The 26,871-nt window shown below is 42.5% G+C and overlaps 1 protein-coding gene across 5 annotated transcripts in view; it reads left to right on the top strand.

The window, feature by feature from the left end:
* DSCAM (DS cell adhesion molecule) overlaps window positions 1-26,871 on the top strand; it is a 322,736-nt gene that overhangs the window by 214,361 nt on the left and 81,504 nt on the right. For 3 of the 5 annotated variants that reach the window (XM_053386764.1, XM_053386765.1, XM_053386767.1), the window contains exons 12-14: window positions 13,888-14,084; window positions 16,787-16,883; window positions 21,879-22,007. In XM_053386764.1, the coding sequence (XP_053242739.1) occupies window positions 13,888-14,084; window positions 16,787-16,883; window positions 21,879-22,007 (423 nt within the window). Of the gene's footprint in view, window positions 1-13,887; window positions 14,085-16,786; window positions 16,931-21,878; window positions 22,008-26,871 lie in introns of those variants that run through there. The other 2 variants (XM_053386768.1, XM_053386769.1) reach the window with 2 other exon arrangements.

Genomic DNA, 26,871 nt, shown 5'->3' with positions numbered 1-26,871 from the left:
CGAGACAGATTATTCCCATCTTCCCTTTAGAATTTGAGCCTGTGTTTATATTAGGCTGCCCAGACAGTTTAAGATAAAAACAGATCCATATGCTGTATCCAGATGAATTGCTCTTGCAGTCTTTAATTACAGTATGCTCATGTTAATGGTGCCATTACCAGGAGATAACAGTCTCCCCAGAGCCACGCACTGAAGTTGTTTCCTGCGAAAACAATTGTATGTGATAAAGCAGCTTGTCTTAAAATGTCAAAAGAAACCACAAGGTGCCTTTAAGACAATCACTGTGGTTGAAGGGGAATTTACTGTGAGTCAAAGACGTGCGTAGTCATAGACAATGCCCAATAACTTATTCTAAAGCCAACGACATGCAGAGGTAATGATAGCATGTTCAGCCGATATGAATTGATTTTTCAATTGCATGCTGTAGGTTAGCACTGCTTTAACATTCTATTTCCCCCTACTGTCAGTGATGGCTGCGGTTCAGGCGGCGAGACATTTATTTATTGCAATTGCTATCACTTCTCATCTGATGCCAGATTGGGAGCTCAAGACTGACGATTCTGAAGGAACTGAAGTTTGGAATCTCCAGTCAAAATTTGCTTTGATTGGCTCACAAACAAACAAAAGCAGGTGTGCAAACCCAAGCCCAGAAACAGCATGAAAATAGTGTGGATTTTGCTTCCTCAATTGATTCCAAAATGAATTAAACAGAAATACCACCTTTGACATTATGGTAGGAATTCAGCGTTGCACTCTTCCAATTATTCTGTCAGTGCAAGCATTTCAGTTTGTCCTGTGCAACGATATCCCCTCTTTTCTCCCATTTACACTGTTATGGGGTTTTGCCTGCCCCCCCCCCGAGTTGATTGTGGGGAGGTGAAGGAGGAAAGTCCAGTTGCGCTAGCAAGACTCGTTGTGCTGGCTTCCACTAGCATACTTACTTAGTTGAATCCAGTTCTGTGTCTAGTACTGACACAGGAGCAAATTTTGTTGAAACTAGAATTTAAATAGTGGGGAAAGGGCCTTTGTTCAATCACAAAATGCCAGAAAAGAAATTGTCATAGCAGTGTGTTGACAATCTACCCAGAGGGCTTTACTAAGCTGTTATGGTGGGACATAGTAGATAAGTAAACCTCATGTATAACTAAGCCATTTATTATTACTGCAGCATTTTTCAACACCTATCCTAGCAGCAACTGAAGGTTAGAAAGTTTTTGGCTCAAGTACTGAAGAGTAATCAGATTCAGCTAATGATCCAGCCTTTTCATTACTTCACTTGAACTGTGGCTCCAAATATGCTATTGACCAAAGAATTATTATTTGGGCTTTGTTAGTTATAAATGATTACCTGCATTTTACCTTACGCTTGCAGGTATTGCCCAGCAATGAAGGCAATGGCTTTGTAGCTTTCCTTGTTTCTAAGAAGAAACAAAGCAAAACAAAAGTCGTCTCCATTTAAAAAACCCCCAAAACAAAGCAGGATATTTCTATAAAGCTATTTGTTCTGGAGAAATGTAAGACTGGAACTGTGAGCTCTGTATTAATAAATGCTTTTATTCTAAGGTCATGAGCCAACAGCGTACAGCAAACAGCTATAGCTCAGCATCCTTTCATATTTCCCAAAACCGTTTGTGGCAGGGCCCTATCAGAATGGCCCCACATTTCCCGATGTTGTGTGCATGTACAACACAACCATCTTATACATCAGTTGCGGCTGGTGGGGCAGAGCAGCAATGTGCACCTGACAGTCCAACATGGAGGTCTCTGCCAGTAAGAGGGAGGGGTGAGGTGCGTCTCCCCAGTGCTGATCTCCCCACTGCTTCTACTTCTCAGTTATAGACAGTGACCTGCATGTTGGAAAGCCAGGTTTGCAACACCACCTTGCTCTGCCTTGCCAATTGTTACCGTCTTACGTGTCAACGTAGAAGCAAGGCCCATCAACTTCAGTGGGGCTTATATGGGTTTGCAGCCCCAGTGTGGTGTTACTTTCTCTTTGCTCTCTTGAGTGACCACAGCCTAGCACGGTGAATGTCTAAAGCCAGTACAGAATTACAGATTGCTTCCAAGGTGTGTCATCCTTCATCAAGTCTAGCTGTCTACATGAGCCATTTCCAGAAGTCATTCTTGCTGATTTGGAAACTTTAATGGGTCACTTGTATTAAGAAAGGGAACAAATGAACGAGTCATTATGTTTTCAGTGTATAGACACAGAGCAGATATCGAGCACAGGTCTGAAACTCAGGTCTGTAGCTTGATCTCAGCTATTTTGATGTAGTTGCTGGTGCTTCCCCCCAACTAAACATGTGAAAAGACTTTCATGGCCATACAAGAAGTGTCCCCCCCACCCCCCACCGCATTGGAGTTGAAATCTTTGAGCAAACATTTGCCCACACACATTAGAGATGTATCTGCAATGTTATTGAACATAATTATCTACTTAAAAGCTGTTGCCACATATGGATTGAGTGGGAAGAAGCCATCCCATCCCATCTGTTAGTTGAACAACTTGTACTTGGTGAATAATTAGAGCCCTTCTTCCCTTTCATTTCTCTCGACCTGCTCCCCTCCCCATCTCATGTTGAAGCTATCAGAAGAAGAGCATCATTGGCAAGCATCAGTAAAGTTCTGTTGCCTTCTACCCTTGCAACAGAAAGCAAATAATACCACAGCAGAACACAGACTATATGGAGAGCCAATGTGTGTGCATCAGTTAAAGCTCTACGGCTGGGGGAACCTGCGTCCAAATCCCCCATCCAAGCCACAAAGCTGATATTGAGTCAGTCACAAAGCCTCTGTCCAACCTGCCTCACAGGGCTAGGGGACGATGACCGTGTGTGCTGTCTTGAGTACCTTGGAGGAAATTTATGGGGTATAAATGTATTTAGATATCTTTTTGAAATGGCTGAAAAAACAAAATACACCCCATAATAGATATGTAAAGGTAAAGGGACCCCTAACCGTTAGGTCCAGTCGCAGATGACTCCGGGGTTGCGGCGTTCATCTCACTTTATTGGCCGAGGGAGCCAGCGTACAGCTTCCGGGTCATGTGGCCAGCATGACTAAGCAGCTTCTGGCGAACCAGAGCAGTGCACGGAAATGCCATTTACCTTCCCGCCGGAGCGGTACCTATTTATCTACTTGCACTTTGATGTGCTTTCAAACTGCTAGGTTGGCAGGAGCAGGGACCGAGCAATGGGAGCTCCAGCCTTCTGATCGGGTTTAACCCACAGCACCAAGTTTTAAAGTTTTGCCACTATGATGTCTGTCGTCAGGTCAGGATCAGTTGAAAAAAGCAGGGTACTTTTGCATACATTGCCTGCAACTGCTGCGGGAGAGCCACATATATCAATACTGCTCTGGGTTGACATTTTAGAGCACCCACCAACAAGAGTACACAGTCTGATTTCATGTTGGCAGCAGACTTGGGATAGCTGCTCTCCACCCATCCCTTTATTTATACAGCATTCAGATCAGATAGTCTACTAGGCAGGGGTCAAGCTGACGTATTTGGTATATCTTTCCAAGACTGCAATCCTCTACTGGGAATAACCCCCTGACATGTACAGGATTGCAGTATTTGCTAACTTGTACTCTGCATTTGTTACACACACTGGTCTGGGTGCTTGGGTACATCATAGATGGAGAACCTTCAGACCTCTCTCTCTCTCTCTCTCTGGCCCTTGGGACTGTCCCCAGGCCACACAAATACTGGCCTTCTGTGCGTTCTCCTTGAGCGTTTTTGCCTAGCTGAAGTGTGCGCTTGAACTCTGCTAATGCTTCTTTGTTTCCTGGATGGATGATAAGAGAATGGGCTGTGAGTGTATGTCGAAACTAGCCCACCACTGGCCCCTGGAAAGTTGCCCAGAAGGTAATGTGGTCCTTTGGTTGAAAAAACCTTCCTCACCTCTGGGGTACAGTATCTAAGAATGGGAGATGTCGTGCCACAGAACAGAGGCTTCAAGAGGCTTGTGCTTGTTTTATATGTTCTCTCTCTTGTTTGGAGGCACAACCCACTGCTTCTGCCCAAACTTGGGGAATATTTGGAAACGTACCAAGGAAAGCAGTGACTGCCATCCACAAAACAAGGACCATTTCAACAGTGCGAAAACAGCTTGTTGTCCAGTGAATGGCACCCAACTTGTTTGTTCCTGCAGCCCTTCCCATTTTCCCTCTAAGCGCTGCCTTTATGTTGTAACTCTGCCCATGGCCTGTTATTAAAAACTCAACAATGCCAGTGATGTGCTAATGGCCAAAGCTTTGAGGGCACAAGGGGAACTTAAAACAAATTATCATCTTTTCTCCTCTTATGAAACAACCTTTTTTTTTTTTTTGGATAGGCAGCTTTTTCTAGATAATAACTACCCTATATAAGAGAGCTTCTGTAATTATAAATAGGTGTAATTTAATAGGCCAAATCAGTAACCATGTGTCAGTATATTGAATAGACTACCAAAGGGAATTGGGTGTTTTTAACTGGCATAATGGAGTATAGAGCATCTTAACATTGATTCACTGGTTTGCACCAGTCTGATGGCACCATCTGGCAGCAGCTTGATGCTTTCTCTCTGTGACTGTTTACTGCAACTGCCTTACAAATGCCTTTTTTTAAAAAAAAAGTTCTGCTGTTCTCCACTTGCCAGCCATAGGGATACATTGTTAGTTAACACCAGAGCTTGGAAAAATATTTTTAGAAGAAGCTAGTTCTAGATCAACATGTCCATAAAGGAATTAATCCCAGTTCATATCAGTCCCTTTGCGAAATGCACTGGTTTGGTTCATGTTCAGTTCAAGGTTAAATCCAAACATTCCCCCAAAGAATGCTCAGCAATTTTATTCCAGCATTCAGAATGTTACAAGCTGCTATGCTGAAGTGTAAAATACACTTAAGACTGAGAAAACATCAAAACACACAGTGGAGTGTGAATTGTTTAATTCACTGTTTCCCAACAATTATGATCTTTAAGCTGAAAAGCCCAGAGAGTCCAGAGAGTTAAAAATAATGTAAGAGAAATTAAATATTAACTGGAAATCATTCAAAGTTCTACCCCAGAATTAACTCAATTCACCTTCAGTTTACCCAGAAATTATGGGAACTACTTCCAGGTGTAGTTCATGGATTTTTGAACTAATTCACTGAACTTCATTAAACCAAACAAGTTCATTCCAACCACTGGCAGCAACACAGTGCAGGCTGCTGTGCTACGGAAGGGACCGAAGTCATATGGAACTGGGTTGCCTGCAGATTTCAGGAAATCTATAACTTGTGCTCAGTAAAGATGTGGTTGTGTGATCTCTTCCTATGGCACAGCTCTGTTACTTCCAGAGAGACTAAACTGGTACAAGCGAACGATATGGCCAATTATGTATTAAGCATTATTGGATGTGATGACTCATTTCAAGCTTCGCATGTATCACACTTCTATTTTTACTTACTGCTCCCTGACTTTGTTTTGTAAAGATTGTATCCCATTAATGTAAAACATCTTTTTTAAACAAACAAACAGAGGGCTTCATAGATTTTAGATAATGTGCAAGTTAGCGCCGGAGAAAATGAGCCTCCAGACTTGTTCAATGCGTTGTGTCCATTAGATGGATAGCTATAATTTTCTCAAGCCCAAAAACATTGCTATGTTTGATTCTTTTCCTTAGCCACCGCCCAGTGGAGAAGCGCAATCACTTGAAAACTGGACTACTGTTAAGCAATAATGAAAATAAAATTACCTGTTGCAGGTGTAAAAATCACATGTCCTCCTGTAAATATATTTCACATCATCCCAATGCCATTTCAGAAAATGTATAGTCTCTCCCATCACAGATGCTAAAGTGGGGGGTGGGATTGGACCTAATCTTAAATAATCATCAAGGCTAAAAGCAGCTGGGAGGGAGAGGTATTTGGGGATGCAATCCCACCTCCCAATTTGAACTGCTCAGCGGAGTTAGAGTTTTGAGTATGATGTCATTGGAGCTGCCCAGCCATTGCTGGTGAGGCGTGGTTCTCCACTGCTGCCACAGAGACCAACCCCTGCTGGAACCACAGAAAGCCCAGCAGACTATTGATAGCCGTGTTCACACTGGGGGCAGTCAGCACAAGGCCCTAAAATAGCGCATGGCGAGGATGGAGCAGAGCCAGTCGTGGTTCATTCCCTGGAGAGACCCAGTTCAAATCCACTTGCTGTATCATGTTAGATCTTGTGCAGCCAAAAAAGCCCACCACTACCTTCCACCCTGACTGACAGGAGCTGGCAGGACTGGGAATGCTGTGGGTCTGGGGCTGCATGCCTGTCCAAGATTGCTGTGACTATACACCACCTCAGCCCATCTGGCTTCCACCACTTCTCAAAAATCATTCAATTTCTAGTCGAGACTGCAAGATATTGTGCTGCTTTTCTTCACCAACTGACCACCCAAAACTGAACAAGCTGTTGAGAAAAGCAACCAGCACGTTCTATTTTAGTATTTTGGGGGGCTGTTTGGCAGGAGAGGGGGATATTGGCAGGCATTTGTTCTGAGGGCAGAGGAAAATATGTGAGAAACCCAGACACATTATTTTCAGTCATATTTGTTGTTTGGGAAGGGGGTGTGATTTTACATTGTCAAATTGTACATGGTATGCCCATATTTGTAGAGATTTTTTTGCTTGTGTGGCTCTCTATCCATTTGCTTTCTATCCCCATCCAGCCATGCAAAGGGCCATCTTTTGCAATTGTAAGAGAATAGGGAGCCAGCACAGGTTTTTGGACCATGAGAGAGTAAAACGATTCATTAAAATTCTCTTCTAATGGCCGTATCCTCAAGTTCTCCTAATATGACTGTAAGGTATACCCTTTACAGAAAGGATGGTGACAAGACCACTTTATTTAGAGCAAACGCTAACACATGTTAGGGATGAAAAAAGCCCACCCATTTCAATTGCCTCAGTCTTGAGATCTCCTGGGCTTTTATGTAAAACACCATACCCTGCAACATTCCTTAGCTGAAAATAGCGACATTTCTCACTCCTCTCCCCCAACTGACTCTCCTTGATCCCCCCATTGGCCCTGTGGCGGAACATTTCCCATGAGAAGGGCGCTTGCTGCTGCCATCACCACACCAATGGGACACAGCAGACACACGCTCCACTGTCCTAAGAAAATCCCTTAATCCCAATTTTATTTTATTCTTTGGTAGGTTTACCTAAAACAAAAAACAAACCCCCGCACCACACATCAATAAATACATTTTAGAAAGGGGCAAAATTAGACACGGACACACAAAGCATGGGGAAAAAAACTATACTCCTTGCACTATGCTACACTCCCCTTTCTTTCCTCCCAGGGTGGCCTTGCCTTCTGCCTGCCCCTCAGACCCAGAGCATCATGCACAGCGGGGCCTCACTGGTGGCAGCTTCTCCTCCCCCTTCTCACTCGCTCTCCAGCCGCTGCTCTGAGCTGCCCAAGAGAGGACATTGGCGGCAGCAGCCATGGAGAGGCAACGGGATGCTCTCTCGCTGCCGCCGCCACTCGGGACAAATGCTGGCTTATCCTCTTCCCCAAGCTGGGCGGCACTAGCAGGGGAAATAGAGACATTCCAGGATCAAATTAGAAGCCAGGATGGTTTTCATAATTCTGGGACTGTCCTTGGAAAATCGGGACACTTGGAGGATATGAAACCTAGCCTGCAAGTTCTGCAGACCCTGGTAAACCGAGGCACACAAAACCTGCATTAGGTTCCCATAACATTTCTCACATTACATTAACATTAATGCTCACTGTTTGCTTCTCATTCCCACCCACCATTTGCATGGGGTCTTCAGAAAGGTACCGATAAAGGAATGCAGCCCTTGGATGGACAATAGGTCCTCCAGAACCTTAATTAAACCCCTCTCTCTGAGCAGATATGGTTGATTTTTACAAAATTATTCCTGTCCTCTTGGGTTAAATTGTGTGGGGTCCTTTCAAAAGTGCTCCACTCTTTCCCAGCGAAAGGGTGAGCATTTTCTCTCCTATCTTAAGTTTCTTCATAAAGTGCGTACTACTAATAAATGAATTGTGAATGACTTTCCTGAGAAAAGGCCTTATTGGCTATTAGTCTAGCTTGTTACTGAGCTTGCTGAGCAGTTTTCTGAACTGATGCCATTCCTCATGAATCTCCTCAAGCGTTTACGAGAAAGTCGCTGCAGGGAGCAGAGCTGTCCGCCTCCTCCATTCCCCCGTTTTTCTTTTCTTTTTTTCCTATCGGTTATTAGGAGGCTCAGTTAGGCAAAGTGGAAAATTGTGCACACATGACGATGCGGAATCAAGTCACATTCATTTCACAGCCCTGTCAAAGACTAGAGAGAGAATGAGAAATCTAAGCTGCTGTGGGTCTCTGGTGTGTTATTTGAAGAGAGCAGCTTGTAATGTACAAACATGAAAAGGGCTCTTGCACGAAAAAAGGAAAAGAAAAACCTCAGGAAAGGGGAAATACTTGCCTATAGTGAATTCAGGCAAAATGGGGGGGGGGGTCTAGACTTTATTTTGAATATGTCTTTTGATTAAAATTCATAGTTGTCACATAAAATAAATCACCTCCTTTTCCTATAATGTGACCTGAAACTGCTTCTAAGTGAATAAGATATGAACTCTAAATGTTCACAGTCTTTACCCTGACACATTCAATCATATCACAAGGCGCCGGCAGAGCTGCCAAGCTTTTTGAGTCGTTGTCATTCTTGCTACAGCTTAGCAGCACATAAGACCAATCCTAGCTTGGAAACACGTGTTTGGGTAATACTTATAATCAAAGAAAATTTATTATATAACTCTTAAGAAGCAAGAAGAAATGGTGGCTTAGGAAACGCTGGCTCCATCTCGATGCCAGGCTGCTTTGTAAGGATTAAGATTGCCCAGTGTCCAGGCTTTGGACTTCCGCTGAACAGACCCGTCAGGTCTAGACATTGCACCACACACTCCCCTCCCTGCCTGCTGGCCTCCTCTCCGCTTCTTGGAGAAAAGGTAAGCTGCAACAGAGCAATCAAAACTTGTTACAGTGGTACCTCAGGTTACAAATGCTTCAGGTTACAAACTCCGCTAACCTGGAAGTAGTACCTTGGGTTAAGAACTTTGCTTCAGGATGAGAACAGAAATCATGCTCCGACGGCACAGCAGCAGCGGGAGGCCCCATTAGCGAAAGCACGCCTCAGGTTAAGAACTGTTTCAGGTTAAGAACTGACCTCTGGAACGAATTAAGTTCGTAACCCGAGGTACCACCGTACTAGCATTGCCAAGGCTTTGCACAGGAGCGGAGCTAGCACCACAGCCACAGCCTGGCTGCTCGCGGCAGCAAGAGCTGGATGGAAATGGGCAGATTGGTGCCCGCCGTGAAAACAACTCCACATCCAGCAGCTCCCAGAGAATCTCAGACTCGCTCCACTCCTGAAACACCTTGTTTGAGGGCTTCCCATCAGCTTCTCCTGGCAGGAATATTGCTAGTGGGCTTTCTGCCAGTGCATGAGGCAGGCAGGCAGGACGGTGCCTTCCCCCATGTCCCTCCATTTGCAGTGGACTCTGGGAGATCTACTGAGCTGGCAGAAATGGGCAGAAGGATGCCTCCCCTCAGTCCAAACCCCCTGCAGCCTGAATGTAATAAATAATAATAATAAACTGCTCTGCAGTTTTCGTTGCTCCTGTTGTTTTAATCGGTATTTTTTAATGGCCCATTGTTTTATGTGATTTTACATATTTGATCCTACCCTGGGATCCATTGAGAGGTAGGGCAGCCTTCAAGCATTCTTAATAAACAAGAAACCTTGCAAGAAAATGATAAGCCCTCTGCCCTCAAGCTATGAAACGTTGCTGGGGAAATGAAAGTTTTTTCCGCAGCTAGTGTTCCTGTGACTAAAGCTTAATAAGTTCTGGACAGATTTTGATTCTATGAATATTATGGGCGTTTCTTGTATATCACCAAGTGACACAGTAAGTTCCCACTCCTTTCCCTGTGCCGTTTTGTGGAGCTTTTTAAAGACTCCACCCCTTTCTCTGGCTTCTTTTTCCTTAACAGCTGAGCTCTCTCTCCCGCTGTACCACTTGCAGGGGGCTCTGCACCAGTCCTTTGCATGCAGACTTCATTGCTCAAAGTCAAAGGCCACTATCATCCAAAAATAAATCAAACACAGCATCCAGTATTCAAATAAGCATAAATAATCAAGTACTGGCAAAGCTCTTTCCAGGCTCTACAAAAATGCTTCTGCCCTTTCACAGAAATTTTCTTTTCTTTTCTTTTATTTCTTGGTGGAGGGAGCATTGAAATATATTTGCATAGGTATTTTGAGGTGTAAAAGGTGAGCCTTGTTATCTCACTTCCCTGCTTTTGATAGATAGGGTCTGTTTTTGATAGCAGGGAAGTGAAATGGGCAAAGCTCTGAGTAAGGCATCTCTCTCAATCTATATCTTACCCACAGGGACAGGATTCAGTGTTGAGAGGGATTTGTTTGGGCAGGGGTTGGGGAAGAATTGCACAAGGGGGAAAATTGTGTTCTGGATATCCTTTGTAGGATCATCTGGATAAGCCCTTTAGCTTCATCAGCCATTGCTATAGTGATGGGAAGCAATTTCTGGTAGCTGGGTTAGTTATAGAACTGCCTCTGAAAGGGAGGTATGTGTGTGTGACATTTTAAAAAATTATATAGCCTATAATTGCCATATTTTGAAGAGCAAAAAAGAGGAGACATTTGCCAACTTCTACTTTTAACTATGGATCAGTATGACGACTCTCATTTTACATACCCATGAAAAAGAGGATGTGTCCTGGAAAAAGAGGACACATGGCAGCCCTAGATTTTGTAACTTGGTATTTACCCCATTATTTTAAATGAGGGAATACACTGCTAATTCAACCCTGAAGGTTTATAATTACTGTGATTTTATTTGTTTGTTTGTTTTAATAACTGTATATTACGTTATATCATGGGACCTTATGGTGACTGGTGGCTAAGAAATCTTATAAGCAAATAACATAAATAAATAACTAAATCTGTAGCTAGGGAGACTTCTTTCCAACAAATATCAAATGAACATTCTTCGGTGGGTGTTGCAGCAGTGAATGGTATTGCCAGTGGGTGGGGCTAGTCCACAGGACCCCACAGCTCCTTCCATGAATTTATTCTACGGGGGAGGTTATGTACAATCAGCCTGCAGGCTCTATTTGTGCATGCAAATAATAGGAGCCGGATTGTACCCAGTGAGTCTTATTTGTTGTGGGGTTAACATATTTCAGAAAGTAAAATTCCGCGGGCACAAGAGTTGTTTGAGCTATTTTTTTTTTTTAGGAAATTCACCCCAAAACCAACACTTCTGCCAAAGAAGTGTTGGTTTGGGGGTGAATTTCCTTAAAAAAGTAAAATAGTTTGTTTGGTCGAATTGCTGTTATAAAGATGAATGTATTGCCAAGAATGTTATTCTTATTTCAATCATTGCAAATTTTGGACAAAATGGATTGTTTTAAAAAGTGGCAGAAAGAGATTTCTAGATTTGTCTGGCAGGGCAAGAAGCCCAGAATAAAATTTAAAATATTAACGGATGCTAAGGATAGAGGTGGATTTGCCCTGCCAGACCTTAAACTTTACTATGAATCAGCAGCATTTTGCTGGTTGAAAGAATGGCTGCTTCTTGAGAACACAGACATTTTGGATTTAGAAGGTTTCAATAATGTTTTTGGGTGGCATGCATATCTGTGGTATGACAAGGTTAAAGCTCACAAAGCATTTAAAAACCATATTGTCAGAAGAGCATTGTTTAATGTCTGGACAAGATACAAAGATTTACTTGAAAATAAAACCCCAAGGGGGTTATCACCAATGGAAGCGAAGGCTCAGAAAAAGCTCAATATGGAGGCCAAATGGCCAAAATATTGGGAGATTTTGGAACAAGGAGACAAATTGAAATTGCAGAGTTTTGAGAAACTAAAAGATAAAGTGCGAGACTGGCTTCATTATTACCAAATAAGGGAGGCTTATAATATGGATAAAAAAACTGGTTTCCAGGTGGAAAAATCACAATTGGAAACAGAACTGTTAGATCCCAAAACTAAGATACTATCAAGAATGTATAACTTGCTGTTGAAATGGAATACACAGGATGAAACGGTTAAATCTGCTATGATTAAATGGGCACAAGATGTTGGACATAACATCATGTTTGCTGACTGGGAACAGTTGTGGACCACCGGTATGAAATTTACGGCATGTAATGCCCTAAGAGAGAATATTATGAAAATGATATACAGGTGGAACATGACACCAGTCAAGCTTACAAAAATATATCACTTGCCCGATAATAAGTGTTGGAAATGTAAGGAAAATGAAGGTACATTCTTTCACCTTTGGTGGACGTGCCCAAAGATTAAGGCTTTCTTGGAATTGATATATAATGAAATGAAAACGGTATTTAAATATACCTTCCTGAAGAAACCAGAGGCCTTTCTCCTGGGCATGGTCGGCCAATTGGTGCCAAAGAAGGACAGATTTTTTTTTATGTATGCTACAACAGCAGCAAGAATACTTATTGCGAAGTATTGGAAGACACAAGATCTACCCACCTTGGAAGAATGGCAGATGAAAGTGATAGACTATATGGAATTGGCGGAAATGACTGGCAGAATCCGCGACCAGGGAGAAGAGTTGGTGGAAGAAAATTGGAAGAAATTTAAAGACTATCTGCAGAAACACTGTAAAATTAATGAATGTTAAAATGATGCAGGATTGAAATGAGATGGTTTTAGTAACAAAATTAAAAGAATATGCAAAAAAGGATTGATAATTAGATGAAAATATGATGTTTAATATGTTAAGATTTATAATTAAGATAAAAACAAAGAGGGAAAGGATTTGCTGAAGTACTGTAACTATGTGAACTGGAATACAAAAAAGGGAGGTGTGAGGAGGTCAGGAAACGAGTAATTGAAATATAAGACATGAAAAGTTTGATTTGTTTTTAATTTTTTTTATTTTTCACATATTTTGTATTTTTTCTGTATTTTTGTATCTTTTTTCTTTGTCTTTTTTTTCCTTTTCTTATATTGTAATTTTCTTTGTTTGTAAAATCTCAATAAATATCTTTTAAAAAAAACAAAAAACCAACACTTCTGACGCAGGTTGCCATGCCATACACCCGGGTTTTCTTGGACATTTTTACAGATTTTTGAAAATTATGTCCAGACGCTATATATATTGAGTTTCAGATGATATCGTTTATCGCATTTTTAATGTAATATGGAAATGGTATTTAATTTTATTATATCTCTTTTAATGTTGATGTTTAACAATCAAACAGTAACTTGACAGCAAGCAAATAAAAACAACTCTTATGTTGCGGAATGTAATCATCTGACAAAGTCTTAGATATTTTATGTATAAGCCTTATGGGAGAAAGGTAGATGGTTGCAAATGGTTCCTAACAATGCTTGGTTAGAGCATATCATTTCTCATCAAAAGTTTTCCCCAAGGTTTCTCTGTATTGTTATCCATGTGAGAGGCACTTCTTAAAGCAGAAGCCATAGCTTTCAATCTTGTGAGCTAGTAGACCAGTTTGTTATCCGTAGGGTTGACATGCAGAAAGGTCATGCCATGGAATGTTAGCATTTCAAAACAGCAATTAAAGTTATTCATTTAAAAGAGGCTATCCATTCTCTCCATGAATGCCTGCTTTCCTTGCAGGGGGAGGGAGGAAGTTCTGTGCTGTATGCTACACCAGGTGGTTTTGTTTTTCTTCAGCTGATATAAGTACAAAAGTACAAAATGAAATGGATTAGGTGGAAAATGAGTCAATACAAGTGAGGCTACCTAGTGAGCCCTCCTGTACAGCAATGTTGCATTTCCTCCTCCACACGTTTTGCAGCAAGCTACTAACTTGTGTTCGTTATTTTTATTTTTAGTTCCTGCTATGATAACTTCCTATCCAAACACCACCTTGGCAACGCAGGGCCAAAAGAAAGAAATGAGTTGCACAGCACATGGAGAAAAACCCATCATCGTTCGCTGGGAGAAAGAAGACAGAATCATTAATCCTGAAATGTCCCGCTATCTTGTTTCCACAAAGGAAGTGGGTGATGAAGTGATCTCTACATTACAGGTAACGTGAGCAACCTGGTATTTTGCCAGTGCTGTTTGGTCACATGTTCTTTACATATAAGAGTACATTGTACACTCCACTCCTGCCCGCCCCCGCCCCCAGGATGATTATGTTCACTGAAGTCCCTTGAAGATATCCCAAAGTGAACATTTCTTATTTGGGGGGGCAGCGGCAGGGGGAATATCTCACTTTCCATTTTGCATAGGGATGGGCCAGAACAGGTTAAGCTCTGGCAATGTTTTACATGAACGAATAAAACACATTATCCGCTTTAAACAGTCTGGGCCACACCTGATGGATTCATTTTGGTCTGAGGGCCACTTTCTATCTTACTCAACCTTCCAGTTGGACATTGTGGCAAGCAGTGGACTTGGCCAACGTGGGTGTAGCAACCCCACACTCTATAATACATGTGCACACATATATAGGGGGATAGCCAACTATTAAATTAATGAACCAAACTTAATCATGTTCATTAATTTCAGTGTGAGCAAAACTTAGCTGATTACCACCCATAGCACACCCATGAATATATACTCATAAAAAACTCAAGTGTTACCATAATTATTTTTCTTGTGTTTATATACTGCCCTTCTCTCGAATGAACCCTGCATGTCGCATTACATGGCAAACATTGTTGGAACATTGGTAGCCCACTCTCTTCCATCTAGTCTTTCCCAGTCTGCATTTTTGGGATCTTCACCTACAGGAGACCATATGCCCTCATGCCTGAGGAACATTTCCATCTTGAAGGACAAGGAACTGTAGTCAGCCTCATTTAGTCACTGCAGGGGCAAGCCAGGAGAAAATTGCTGAGCCATCTCGCACTACCCAGAATTACACTTCAGGCTGTTCAATACTCAATTCCTCCAAGGCTTATCCTGTTACAGAAACTTTGTAACTTTGGTAATGGTGTGGAAGTTTCCTTCAACGGAGGAACACATTTTTATTTTTTTTAATGAAACATATCTGCTGAAGTGTGCAGATGATATTGTTGTGGCAGCAACTGATATTGGTAGATCCTTAGGAAAGACCTTGCCAACGACAAGGAGGATTCTATAGGATGATCTCAGTTTATTGAGGGGAGAGGGTGAATATTGAACCAGCTTTGTGTGCTCAGATCCCAGCTTCTTGTAAAGCAAACAGCTGAGTGCAGGTGTACTTGCAAAGAGGAAAGGTGTGTGTGTGTGTGTGTGTGTGTGTGTGTGTGTGTGTGTGTGTGTATTCTGCAGGAGGATAATTTTTCATCTTCCTGTTTCTCCTCAGAGGAATAATTTGTTATCTGCTCCTCATCTCCCCTCCTCCTATGTTTTGGGCAGGCTGCCTGCTGCAACCTAGGGATGGGAGAGAAGATCAATTCAGTGGGCATTCAAAGGTGAACCTACCAAATTCACAGTTTCCTAAACAATATGAGAACCGAAACTCAGCGATCCTTCAAAATTCTCACTTCTCCAAATTTTGCAATGCAGTTACCCAACCGAGGAGAAACAAAAATGCTGATGAATTTTCAGGATGGTTTTAAAAAAAACCAAATGGAAATGTGGAGAACAGAATTTAAGATGGGGAAAACGAGAAACAGAGACAAAGAAATTAACGGATACGTTCCTGCCCATTCTGCTCTATATGTTTTAAAAACACCATTTTTGATGTTAAAAACTGTTCCAGGTTTTTACTCTGAAAACCCTCCGGCAGGTTTTCTCTAAAATGTTGACAGAGCCTACAGGAGTAGAGCAGTCTTCCAGGGGTGGATATTCACCCTCAAAGTCATCAGGCATCCTCATCCCTCTTTCCCCATCTATATGACATCACACTGAGGGATAAATGCCTGAATAAAGCTAGTGTGACATAAAAAGTCACAGAAGCAGATCACTAACTTCCTGAGTCCCTGTTGTGTACTGGCAAGGAGAGGGGCAAGGCAGCAGGGATGTTGGTGCAGTGCCAGCACCCCCCTCCCCGAGCTAATCCAGCACTTCCACTGGTGCCCCCTCTTCTTCCCAGTAAGCAACAGCAACTCACCCACCTGCGAAGAAGCCAGTGTGGCAAGTCTGCCCTGCCCAGCAAGCCGCTTCTGTATTTTTAGAGTTTGTATACATTGAGTATTATTGGGGAAGTATTGTCAATCTGTCATGCTACATCACCATGAAAGCACATTATATCATTCCAAGAAGGAATTGAGAAGTGGCAGTCAAATTCATCACTGCTCTGCAAGAGCAGAATTGGCTTTAATGCAACTTGTGCATTTACTTATTCATGTCTGTGTGCTGTGTGTCTTCCTGCCTATATGAGCAGGAATAAACAGAAGGCAAAATGAAAATAAAGAGGAATTTAGGGGAAATAAAAACTTATTTAAAACTGCTTCTGTTCAAAACTGTTCATGGGCCAAGCATCTAAGCCCCAAAAGTCTGACTCAGATAAGAGAGAGATGGAGGGAGAGAGGATGTGAATGAATGTGTGCATCTGTGTGTGTTTGTGTTGTGCACATGTGCGTGGTGTATGTTTCTGTATGAGAGAGTGGTGCAGCCCCACTCTTGCCTGCCCATTTTTGTTTTGGACCACCACCCACTGGAAAGATGGCCCTGAGGGGATGTGAGATTCTCCCATCCCTACCATGTGGAATTACATTCAGAGTCTGTTTTGTAAAATGGCCTTGCATGCAACATTCCCTATTAAATACATTTTCTTCTTTCCCATTGTCAATGTAGATTCTGCCAACGGTGAGAGAAGACTCTGGTTTCTTCTCCTGCCATGCCATCAATTCATATGGGGAGGACCGTGGAATAATTCAGCTCACTGTGCAAGGTAGGAAGAGGACAACGTAAGGAAAAAAACACAGCTATTGTAGTACAGTAAGTGTATGTCATGCTCAGAAATCTGTTGGGGGGTTCTAGTCCCTAATAAAACGTAGTCATGACTGTCAAAAACTTTTTTTTAAAAAAATAATATTTATTACTTTTATAGATTACAAAAAGGGAAAAGAAAAAAAGAAAAGAAGACAAAGGAGAAAAAGCAAAAGAGAAAAAAAATACAATACAGTATATAGACAATGCAAAACACAACCTAAACTCAAAACTAAACACATTAAACTAAACTTAAACAAAACCCACTCCCTAACCTTAACCCTAAATAAAACAAAACAAAAACAATTTAAAAACATACATCATCCCTTTTCCGTACTCTATCTTTCATTCACTTGTTTCCTCGACCTCCTCTCACCTCCCTTTTTGTATTCCACTTCTATTAATTGTTTCAGCAAATCCTTTCCATCTTTCTCCATTTTCTACCATATTGTAAATAACATATTTTTTAACCTTATTTTCCATTAAAACTAAAATACTTATATATGCTTAACTCCTTATAACATTTCTGCTAAGCCCATAAAAAATCATTCCACCATTTTTCTATCACTCATTACTTTTACCATATGTCTATATATAAACTTTTCCAATCTTCTTCCACCATCTCCTCTCCCTGGTTTCGGATTCTGCCAGTCCTTTCCGTCAACTCCATAAAGTCCATCAACCTGGTGATCTTATGTCCGAGGCTCTTAACTCTTTTCCAAGTCCCTTCTGCAGGTCTTCTTCATTTTCTTTAATGCTAAAGAGCAAATCTCGGGGAAACTCCAACCTATCAATACTTTTCTTCCTTCTGAACAGGTCAGCCAAATTTCCATAGTTGAAGCTAAAGTCCATAAAGTATTTCAGGACATATTTCAAGATTCCTCCAAATCCAAAGGCCCCCAAAACTTCAATCTCCTCCACGCCCAAGTCCATGTCCCAAAAGTCAGTTAATCCCTGCATAGAGGGATCTTTCCAACTTTCCTTCTTCAATCCAATCTTCAAAGTCTGACTTTTCCTAGATTCAATCATAAAAGGCCTCAACTTATAGTCCTCAATTTGCTTCTGTAAAGCCACGGATCCCGCTTGTATTACTTTATGTTCAACAACAGCAGCTTTCTCCTTCTCCTCCTTCTCCTCCACCATTTGTCCTGCCAAAGTGGGTTCCTGTACCAAGTCCTGAATTATTTCTGTGTTGGTGTTCGCTTTTTGACTCAAATTAGTCACTTTCTGTTCCAAATTATCAACTTTAAAAGTCATGTCATCCATCTTCTTGTGAAGCTGTCCCAGCGAACAGCTTATCTTACATAAAACAGTCACAATGGCCTCTCCTGTCAACATTTTTAAATGGTCCAAGGTCAATCTCTGGTTCTCAGAATCCTTATCTGCAGCTGGAAATCCCCCAGTTACACTCCTGTAACAGTTTCAAAAGCTCCCTCTAGAGGGAAACAGTCTCCACTTGTATCAGTTCTTTCAGGCACAACTCAAGCATTAAAGATAGTTTCAATTTTCAGTTACTTTTCTTCCTTTTTAAACGCAGAAGAGGACAATGGAAACAGTATCTTACTCTTATTTAGCTAGCTGTCAAATCCGTTCTGTCAATGCACTCTCTCCAAACGTCATCTGGCAGCCCGTTCCCAGGTTGAGAGCAGTGGTAATTTGATTTTTCACTCTCTCCTGCAGGCTCACTAGGTCCAAAATTTCCCCCTCTACTCCTGCTTCCAAGGGGGGTTTTGTATTTTAAACCGATGGAAATTTAATCCTTTGCCAAAAGCTTTCAAAGACTTTAGCTTGTAACGTCTTTGCTTCAGTCTATTTACAAAAGCGGAAGGCGGACTTCCTGTTTATAACCTTCCCGCTTAGTGCCAAATTAAGGTATTTAAAAATCCAATTTTCCTTTCTACTCATGGGTAGTTGTTTAAAATCCAATTGTCCACAGGAAAAAGTCAGCGCTCTGCGGCAACAGCAATGCGGCTTCACTCCGTGAAAGAAGCAGTTGATTCAAAGCACCGCGCCACTTACCCCACGTCGCTCCGGATCCCCAAAACAGGGTTTCCCCGCGAGTAGGGGAGGCGCAAAAGGTGCCAGCCGAATCCCAGGTTCACAAGCTTCTCCCGCTTGTGATTTCAATGGGTCTCCACCTTCACCGTGGCGGTCAGACCCTGTTTTTCACGGAGCAAGTTCCTCCCGAACGGAGGAGCTCCGCCATTGCCGGAGGCGCCAACCCGGAAGTCCCCATGACTGTCAAAAACTTAGAAACTGTAAGAAAGCTTCAAACTCCATCTGTCCAGTTTGCACTGGAACTATTAAAACATGGGATTTTAGACACAAGTTTGTCTTAAGTCTGCATTGCAAGCACAATACAGTGTAGAAACTAACACACCATGCACACAATGCTGACCAACACAACATCCATTCTGAATACTCGTCACTGTCATGCAGTCACTTCACCTGTCAGTCAACTCACGAGTCAAAGCTGCTTAATATGTGAAATCCCTAAGCGGTGTTTTGACAGAAAATAAAATCCAGATACAACATTAAAACCAAAATAAATACGTCAGCTGAAACACAGAATCCTTCAATAAACCATGGAGCAAAATATAAATAAATCATAAATCAGGTGTTTAAATCAGCTCTTCTTCTTCATACATAAAACCGCAGTCTGGAATACTGATTTGTGAATAAACATGGCTGGTGTCAGGCTGTGATTCTGACACTTCCTTGGGAGTAAGTTCCATTGAACCCAGTGGGACTTGGCACCAAGTAATTCAGTAGCAGCAGCCTTGCAGCAGCCTAAATAGGTTGAAGCAATAGGGTGAAGATTTCCTTTCTGAAAAAAGAAACAGTGTACCTGCTTTATATTTAGAAACAAAATGTTTCAAGTCTAATCAGCCAAAAGCTCCCAGCAACTGCAGTGTATTTTTTTTTTCCATTCTGAAATTTGAGTCGTCAGTATGTCCTCAGGCCAGGTGTCCCCTACCATATTTCATGGTGGGGAAGCAGAGTCAGGCAGGGATCGGCAGGTTCTGGAGTGGCTGAGGTGATGCCCTGTCAAATGTCTAGCCGAGGCAGAAATTCGTTATGAGGTTCTGCCGGCTCTGCTGTACTACACTTGCTCAATGCGCTTGTGTGCCTTGGAGCTTACAGATAAGATGCCAAATCCACTCAGGACTCACAAACAACCTTTCTCCCAACCCCCCATTTTCTGTGACTACAGGTTGCATCAGTTCCTGGTTAATCCTGGTACAGGCTGTGTACTCACTAAGCCAGTCCCCTCAATAAACCAAGATTCTGATTCTCATTTGCAGTGAAGCTGCAGATAATACAAAGGTTCTCTGAGAAAAATGAGAAAATATATAACTGTTATCATAGAAACATGGAATAAATGTTAGCACAGTTGTTAGTACAGGCACATGTGAAAGAGCATAGCATTTTTATTCTGGTTATCTAATTAAACTAAAGGCTTATTGGCATTTCTGTTTGCCCTGCCACTTTCCCCCAGGAAAACCCACGGTTTGGTGCTGAATTGCAGCAAACAGCAATTGGGTTTTCCACACATTGCTATTTGTTTCAATTTATCACTAAAGAACGATTTTTCCAGAAGAAAGCAATGGGGCAAAGGCATTCAGAAAACATGGAACAAGTGGAAAACTGCTTGGACCCATGCTTTTTGGCACGGGACAAGCAGAAGTGTGGACAAGCCCTAACTGTTGAGGTCATCTTCACATTTCTAGTGTAGATTACAACCTATAAGAGGTATTCAACCAAAGCGTCTTGTCAGTGCAAGGATTGCAGCTTGTGCAATTGGCCTTTTCCCACCCTTTCTTCCCTGTGCCTCCCCCCAAACTGCTCTGTAGAGTCGGGGGAAGCCCTAGAACAGATTTAAGGAAATGCAGCGAAGGAGAGGAGGAGCGTATTATATTGCATTGCACAATCAGAAATCATTGCACTGGTGGAAACTTCACGTAGCTCTACTTTGGAGACAACCCATTATATACACACGCTTGCTTCTGCCCTTTAAACCACAAAGATTATGCATGTATTAAATTCTACTGGATATAGGGTTTAGGCCATTTTGTTCCATTTAAAGCAGGGGTGGCCAACCTGTGATTCTTCTGATGTAGTTGCTGATGTCAGTTAGAGTCCAAGAACATCTGGAGGACCACAAGTACCGCATTCCTGTTGTAAAGGGAATAATACCACCAGTCCCACTACACACACACACCCGGGGGAGCAGGTGTAAGAGGGAGAGAGAGTCAGTTGTAATAGCATTACTTTCTCAATTCACTTACATGGAAGATATAGAAATCCCAATATAAAAAGGATATTATACCCACAACCTGTCCTGGGAGCAATGTGTTGTTTTTAAAATAATAGCATAGAGCAATTCTACAATGGGGCTCTAAAATAGGATCATGTCAAGACATTAACCCTTTTCAGGCATCCATGGAGGCAATGCAGAGCGTTGCCTGCTGGCCTTACCTCTTCCCTCTAACTTTCCTACATCATCGGGAAAGCCTAGAGAGGGCTTGCAAGCACGTTCAGCTGAATATGTTTTCAGTCTTCCCCATGATCCGGAGCCTTGATCTTCCAGGGTTCTCAGTCATGAGGAACCATTTAGCTATATTCAGCCAAACATGCTTCCAATTCCCCTTTATGCTCTTCCTGGTCGATGAAGAAAATGGGGTGCTTGCCTGTGCCACATAAGGCCTTGCTTCCTGCACTCCCCTGAATACAATTTTTGAATGTTTGAACAGGGCTGTCACAAGTTTCTTAACTTAAATATTAACTATCCCTCCTTATGGGATGGGTGTGGGGTAAAACAAGTGTAACACCCGGTAAGCGAAGGAAATAGCAAGCTATCTTATTCTTCACAAGGCATATTTTTTCCATACTATACTCATTGCTGTCGCTGACACACAGGTCTCTTGACTAAAACAGAGTTTGTCTGTTTGACCAGAACCCCCAGATCCTCCAGAAATAGAAATCCGAGAGGTGAGAGCACGCAGCATTGCCCTCAGGTGGACCATGGGATTTGACGGAAATAGTCCAATCACGGGCTATGATATAGAATGCAAGAACAAGTCTGGTAAGAGTATGTCGGTATGCCCAGCTTACAACTTTTGTTTCCTGGTTTTCTGGTATTATGATTTTTTTTATTTAAAAAATCAGAGTTCTCAGTTTTACTGTTACTTGAGTGTGGCCAAGAGTTTTGCTGACATCTTGTGTCCAGAATACTTTGTATATTTGAATGGATGGTTTTCAACAGCCCCTATTAAACAAAAGCATCTTCAGCAGATGTAGTAAAAGTAAAGGACGTCTGGACGGTTAAGTCCAGTCAAAGGTGATGATGGGGTTGCGGCACTCATCTCACTTTGCAGGCTGAGGGAGCTGGTGTTTGTCCACAGACAGCTTTTCGATTAATGTGGCCAGTATGACAAAACCACTTCTGGTGCAACAAAACACCGTGATGGATGCCAGAGTGCACGGAAATGGCAGTTACCTTCCCACCACAGCGATACCTTTTTATCTACTTGCACTGGTGTGCTTTTGAACTGCTAGGTTGGCAGGAGCTGGGACAAAGCAACGGGAGCTCACTCTGTCATGGGGATTGAACCGCCAACCTTCCAATTGGCAAGCCCAAGAGGCTCAGCGGTTTAGACCACAGCGCCACCCACGTGTCCAAATGTAGATAACTGCAGATGTAGACAACTTGTACCTGGTGAGACTACTTGTCCATCCAATTCAATATTGCCTACTCTGATTGGCAGCCACTCTCCAGGAATATCAGTGATTGAACTGGGGACCTTCTGCATCCAAAACATGGACCCTGCCACTGAATTATGGTCTCTTCCCAAGACACAGTGTTCTTCTCTCTGCAAGGTCTTGTCCGAGAGTCAGACTCAGATCCACTCACACCTAAAGCAAGCTGGGGTCAGGCAAAATCTTAAGATGGGCTGAACAGCTGTTTTCTAACATATTCCTTCCTAAGTCTTCCCCTACCTTCAACCCTGTGACATGATGGCTCTGGAGCAGAATCCTATTTTGATAAACCTCATCTGAATAGGCATGATCAGAAGAACCAACTAGTCATGAAAATGTGTTGGTAGACACTTGTATGACAGCTCTGCTACTATCAATATACCATGTACTCTCTACTCCTTTGCACAAAAGCCCCAGACATGGACCTCCACCCCGCCTATTGCACAAACAGTTTGACCAATGGGAGTTGTAGTCTAGAACATATGGAGGGCACCATATGTTCTAATCTGTGAGAGATGACTACTTCATTGGAAGTGCAGTGGTCCTAGAGGCGTCGCTGAATCAAAATGGGCCTGTTTTAAAACAGGATTAATTTCAGATATCTATCAGCAGTCCAAATCAAATTCACCCAATTTAATCCACCCACTTCCAGATCAGATGTGGGACAAGAGGTAGGGGCAGCCGACCTGTTTCTAATCTGCACTTGACAATTCCTTATTGTTAAAAAGATGAGTGGGATCTTGAGCTAGCAGGGCCATTTGCAGTGTAGAGTACTGTCTGCCCTGTGTGTGTGCAAGTCACAAATACCTATTGGACAGTGCCAGTGACCTCCCTGATGATGAGCAACACAAGATTCCTCTCAGGCCCACGTCAGCTGGAAGTCGAATGGTCAGATTGCAAAGACTCGCTTTGACTCAACACTAGCTAGTTTCAAAGCTAGTTGCTTTGAATATGCTGGACTATGCATTATATATAGCCTTCTTCATAAAGTGGAGAACCACTGTAGCCTGTAGTTTAGCCTCACGTCTGTCTGTACCTTTATATGCCTTATCCATTCATGTTGCTTATTAAACAATGTGTTGCAGAAAGAGCAGATTCAAAATTTTTCTTTTTTTGAAAGCTGATGTAGTGTTGGGTCAAAAAGTGTGAGCTGTGGGGCAGAAAACTCCCTGTTCAGATCTCACATCAGTGCACTCAGTGGCCTCACACAAGCTTTCTTTCAGTCTCAGCCTCCCATTTGCTAAAAATATACACCCCAGATAATAATTTTTACCATAAAGGTTACTAAAAATCGTATGAAAATCACTTTACATACTCTAAACATATTCTGTGGTAGTGGGGGTAATAGTAGTACTTACAGCTGCAACATCAGCAGTATTTAACAGTGTAAAAAAATAATCATACGTTTGTTGGGGGGAGAGGGAGAGTAGATATTCTCAAAATTGCCATTCTGAATAGGGCCACTAGATGGCACAACATACAAAGTAAACATGTGAGTGGAATCCATTAGTATTAAAATATAGTTAGGTTGGTATATGCAGGCATTCCCTATAGGAAAATCAGTTAAAAGAAAAAAAATGTTATGTTTATTTGTGTTATATGAATTTTGCTATTCTGTCGTTAGTGAATCATGTTTGTGAGGATCAGAGTAAATGAAAATAGCATGCCCAAAAACAACAAAAAATTGTGTAAGGAGATTTTTTATGCAAGCTGATAAAATGGAAAAGGCGTAATTAATGGAAGGGATTGTCTCAAAGCTGTTTCACCTCTTATTCACAATTTGCACAGAGACTCAAAGTCAATTCAAATATTTGGAGAAGGCACATAGAACAGTCTTGGTAGGACTGTACCACTTTAGACTACATGTGTGAGATTAAATGTTGGAAAATATCCAAAAGCCCTGCATGTGAAAGCAAGCCTAACAGGGCGACAATGAGTCTCGAAACCTCCACACACTTGCATCCTGGGTTTTCAGAAGCTGGGAGTTTTTTGCATAGGGGAACCTGAACTGATGAAATGTCACCAGGCAGGGGTACAACAATGTACCTTTTTCTGAATATTTGAAGGTACTCACATGCAGGTGCTGTTACGTTGCCTGAGAGTACTCATCACTAGTCTCTTTTTTTTTTCTTCAGCAGAAGTATCTTAGTTTGATCATCCTGGATCACACATTTTTTGCCTCACAGATCACACTGCTTCTCAGTGCCAGGTTTTTCCTTTTTTATAGTTCAGATGTGATCTGTTTTTCTTTTCTTTTCTTTTTCTTTTTCAATGGATGTAATAGCTGCAGCTGATGGCTGCAGCTTGCTGTGCCCCAGGGGTGGCTGCATAAGCCGAGAGTTCCAAAGATAATTCCGATGGAACATGATGAAGTTGTTCTGATGAAGCAAAGCAAGTCTGGCCCTATCCTCTGGCCCTGCTTGGCACAGGGAGGGAATTGCACAAATTCTTTATGACACTCTAGGCAGGTTGGAGCAAAACTAGGGTGCAGACAGGGAGAATAATCAGATATTTATTTGTGAAATAAGCACACATGTTGTTAGCCCTGCATGCTGGAGGAGAGTCCACAGATTCATGTAGAAGCAGAACAGAATGGATTTATGAATGAACAGATGCAACACACACTGATGCACCTCTGTCCTAACTGATATGAAATTTCTAGTTGATTAGAAGGCATTAACCTGATAAATCTAGGGTTGCCATATGTCCAGATTTTCCCAGACATTACTGGGATTTCTTTTTGAAATATGGCAACCCTAACAAATCCAATGAGTTAAGACACACACACATACACACACACACACACACACACACTATGCTAAAAGCATTCATCTTCCCTCTGCTTGCTTAATCTGAGACTCTAGAACCCAGTTCAAGCAAGAGAACCTTCAAGTATTTTATTCCAGATATCCTAAAGGTAAAGGGACCCCTGACCATTAGGTCCAGTCGTGGCCAACTCTGGGGTTGTGGCACTCATCTCGTTTTATTGGCCGAGGAAGCTGGCATACAGCTTCCAGTTCATGTGACCAGCATGACTAAGCCACTTCTGGCGAACCAGAGCAGCACACAGAAACGCCATTTACCTTCCCGCCGGAGCGGCACCTACCGTATTTTTCGCCCTATAGGACGCACTTTTCCCCTCCAAAAATGAAGGGGAAATGTGTGTGCGTCCTATGGGGCGAATGCAGGCTTTCGCTGAGGCCTGGAGAGCGAGGGGGGTCAGTGTGCACCGACCCCTTTCGCTCTCCAGGCTTCAGGAAGCTATCCGCTAGCCGTAGGAGACGCAGCTCTCCCACGGCTAGTGGAGACCTTGCCGGCACCCAGAAGCTTGGGGCGCGCTGAGCTCAGCACGCCCCAAGCTTCGGGCTTTGCGCAGCGCTCTGCTAGCCGTGGGAGAGCCGCGTGAAGTCGCGCGGCTCTCCCACGGCTAGCGGATAGCAGCCTGTTCTGGGCGCTGGGGTCGGGGGAAGCTCGGGCTTCCCCCGCCCCAGCCCCGCACCTGGGGGGGAAATAAATTTTTTTATTTCCCCCCAAAAAAACTAGATGGGCCTATGGGCCGATGCGTCCTATGGGGTGAAAAATACGGTATTTATCTACTTGCACTTTGACGTGCTTTCGAACTGCTAGGTTGGCAGGAGCAGGGACTGAGCAATGGGAGCTCACCCCGTTGCAGGGATTCGAACCAATTCGAACCGACCTTCTGATCAGCAAGTCCTAGGCTCTGTGGTAGGCTTAATTTCAGTCAAGCCTTTGGGAGGGATGTGTTTGATTGCTCTGCATCTGCCCATCTTTTCTGTAGGTATAGACTTCCACCCATTTGATTCTGCTTCCATCTCCAGGCTGCTTTCCCTGTCTTAAATAATACACAAGTTACAGGTGTTTTTGTACATGGCATACATAATAACAGTTGCACAGCAAGATGCTTTTTGTAATTGATTGTATACAGGTATTTTGATGAAATTGTGCATGCATTTAAAGATCTGAGGCATGCATTGATAGTATAATTGCTATATCAAGAAACCTGTTTATACCAGAACAATATTAGGGCGCTCCGTTCTAATCCTAAAATCTGTCTGTAAGAATGAAAGAGTTGAAACAATCCCTTATTTCCCCATTTCTCCCTCCATATTACAGAAATTAGAGGAGATTCACACAACTACATCTGCCTTTTTTCCTGACACCAATTATTA

Source organism: Podarcis raffonei, chromosome 4 (assembly GCF_027172205.1).
Source record: "Podarcis raffonei isolate rPodRaf1 chromosome 4, rPodRaf1.pri, whole genome shotgun sequence".
Lineage (NCBI taxonomy): Eukaryota > Metazoa > Chordata > Lepidosauria > Squamata > Lacertidae > Podarcis > Podarcis raffonei.
This window is presented reverse-complemented; position numbering and strand designations above follow the sequence as displayed.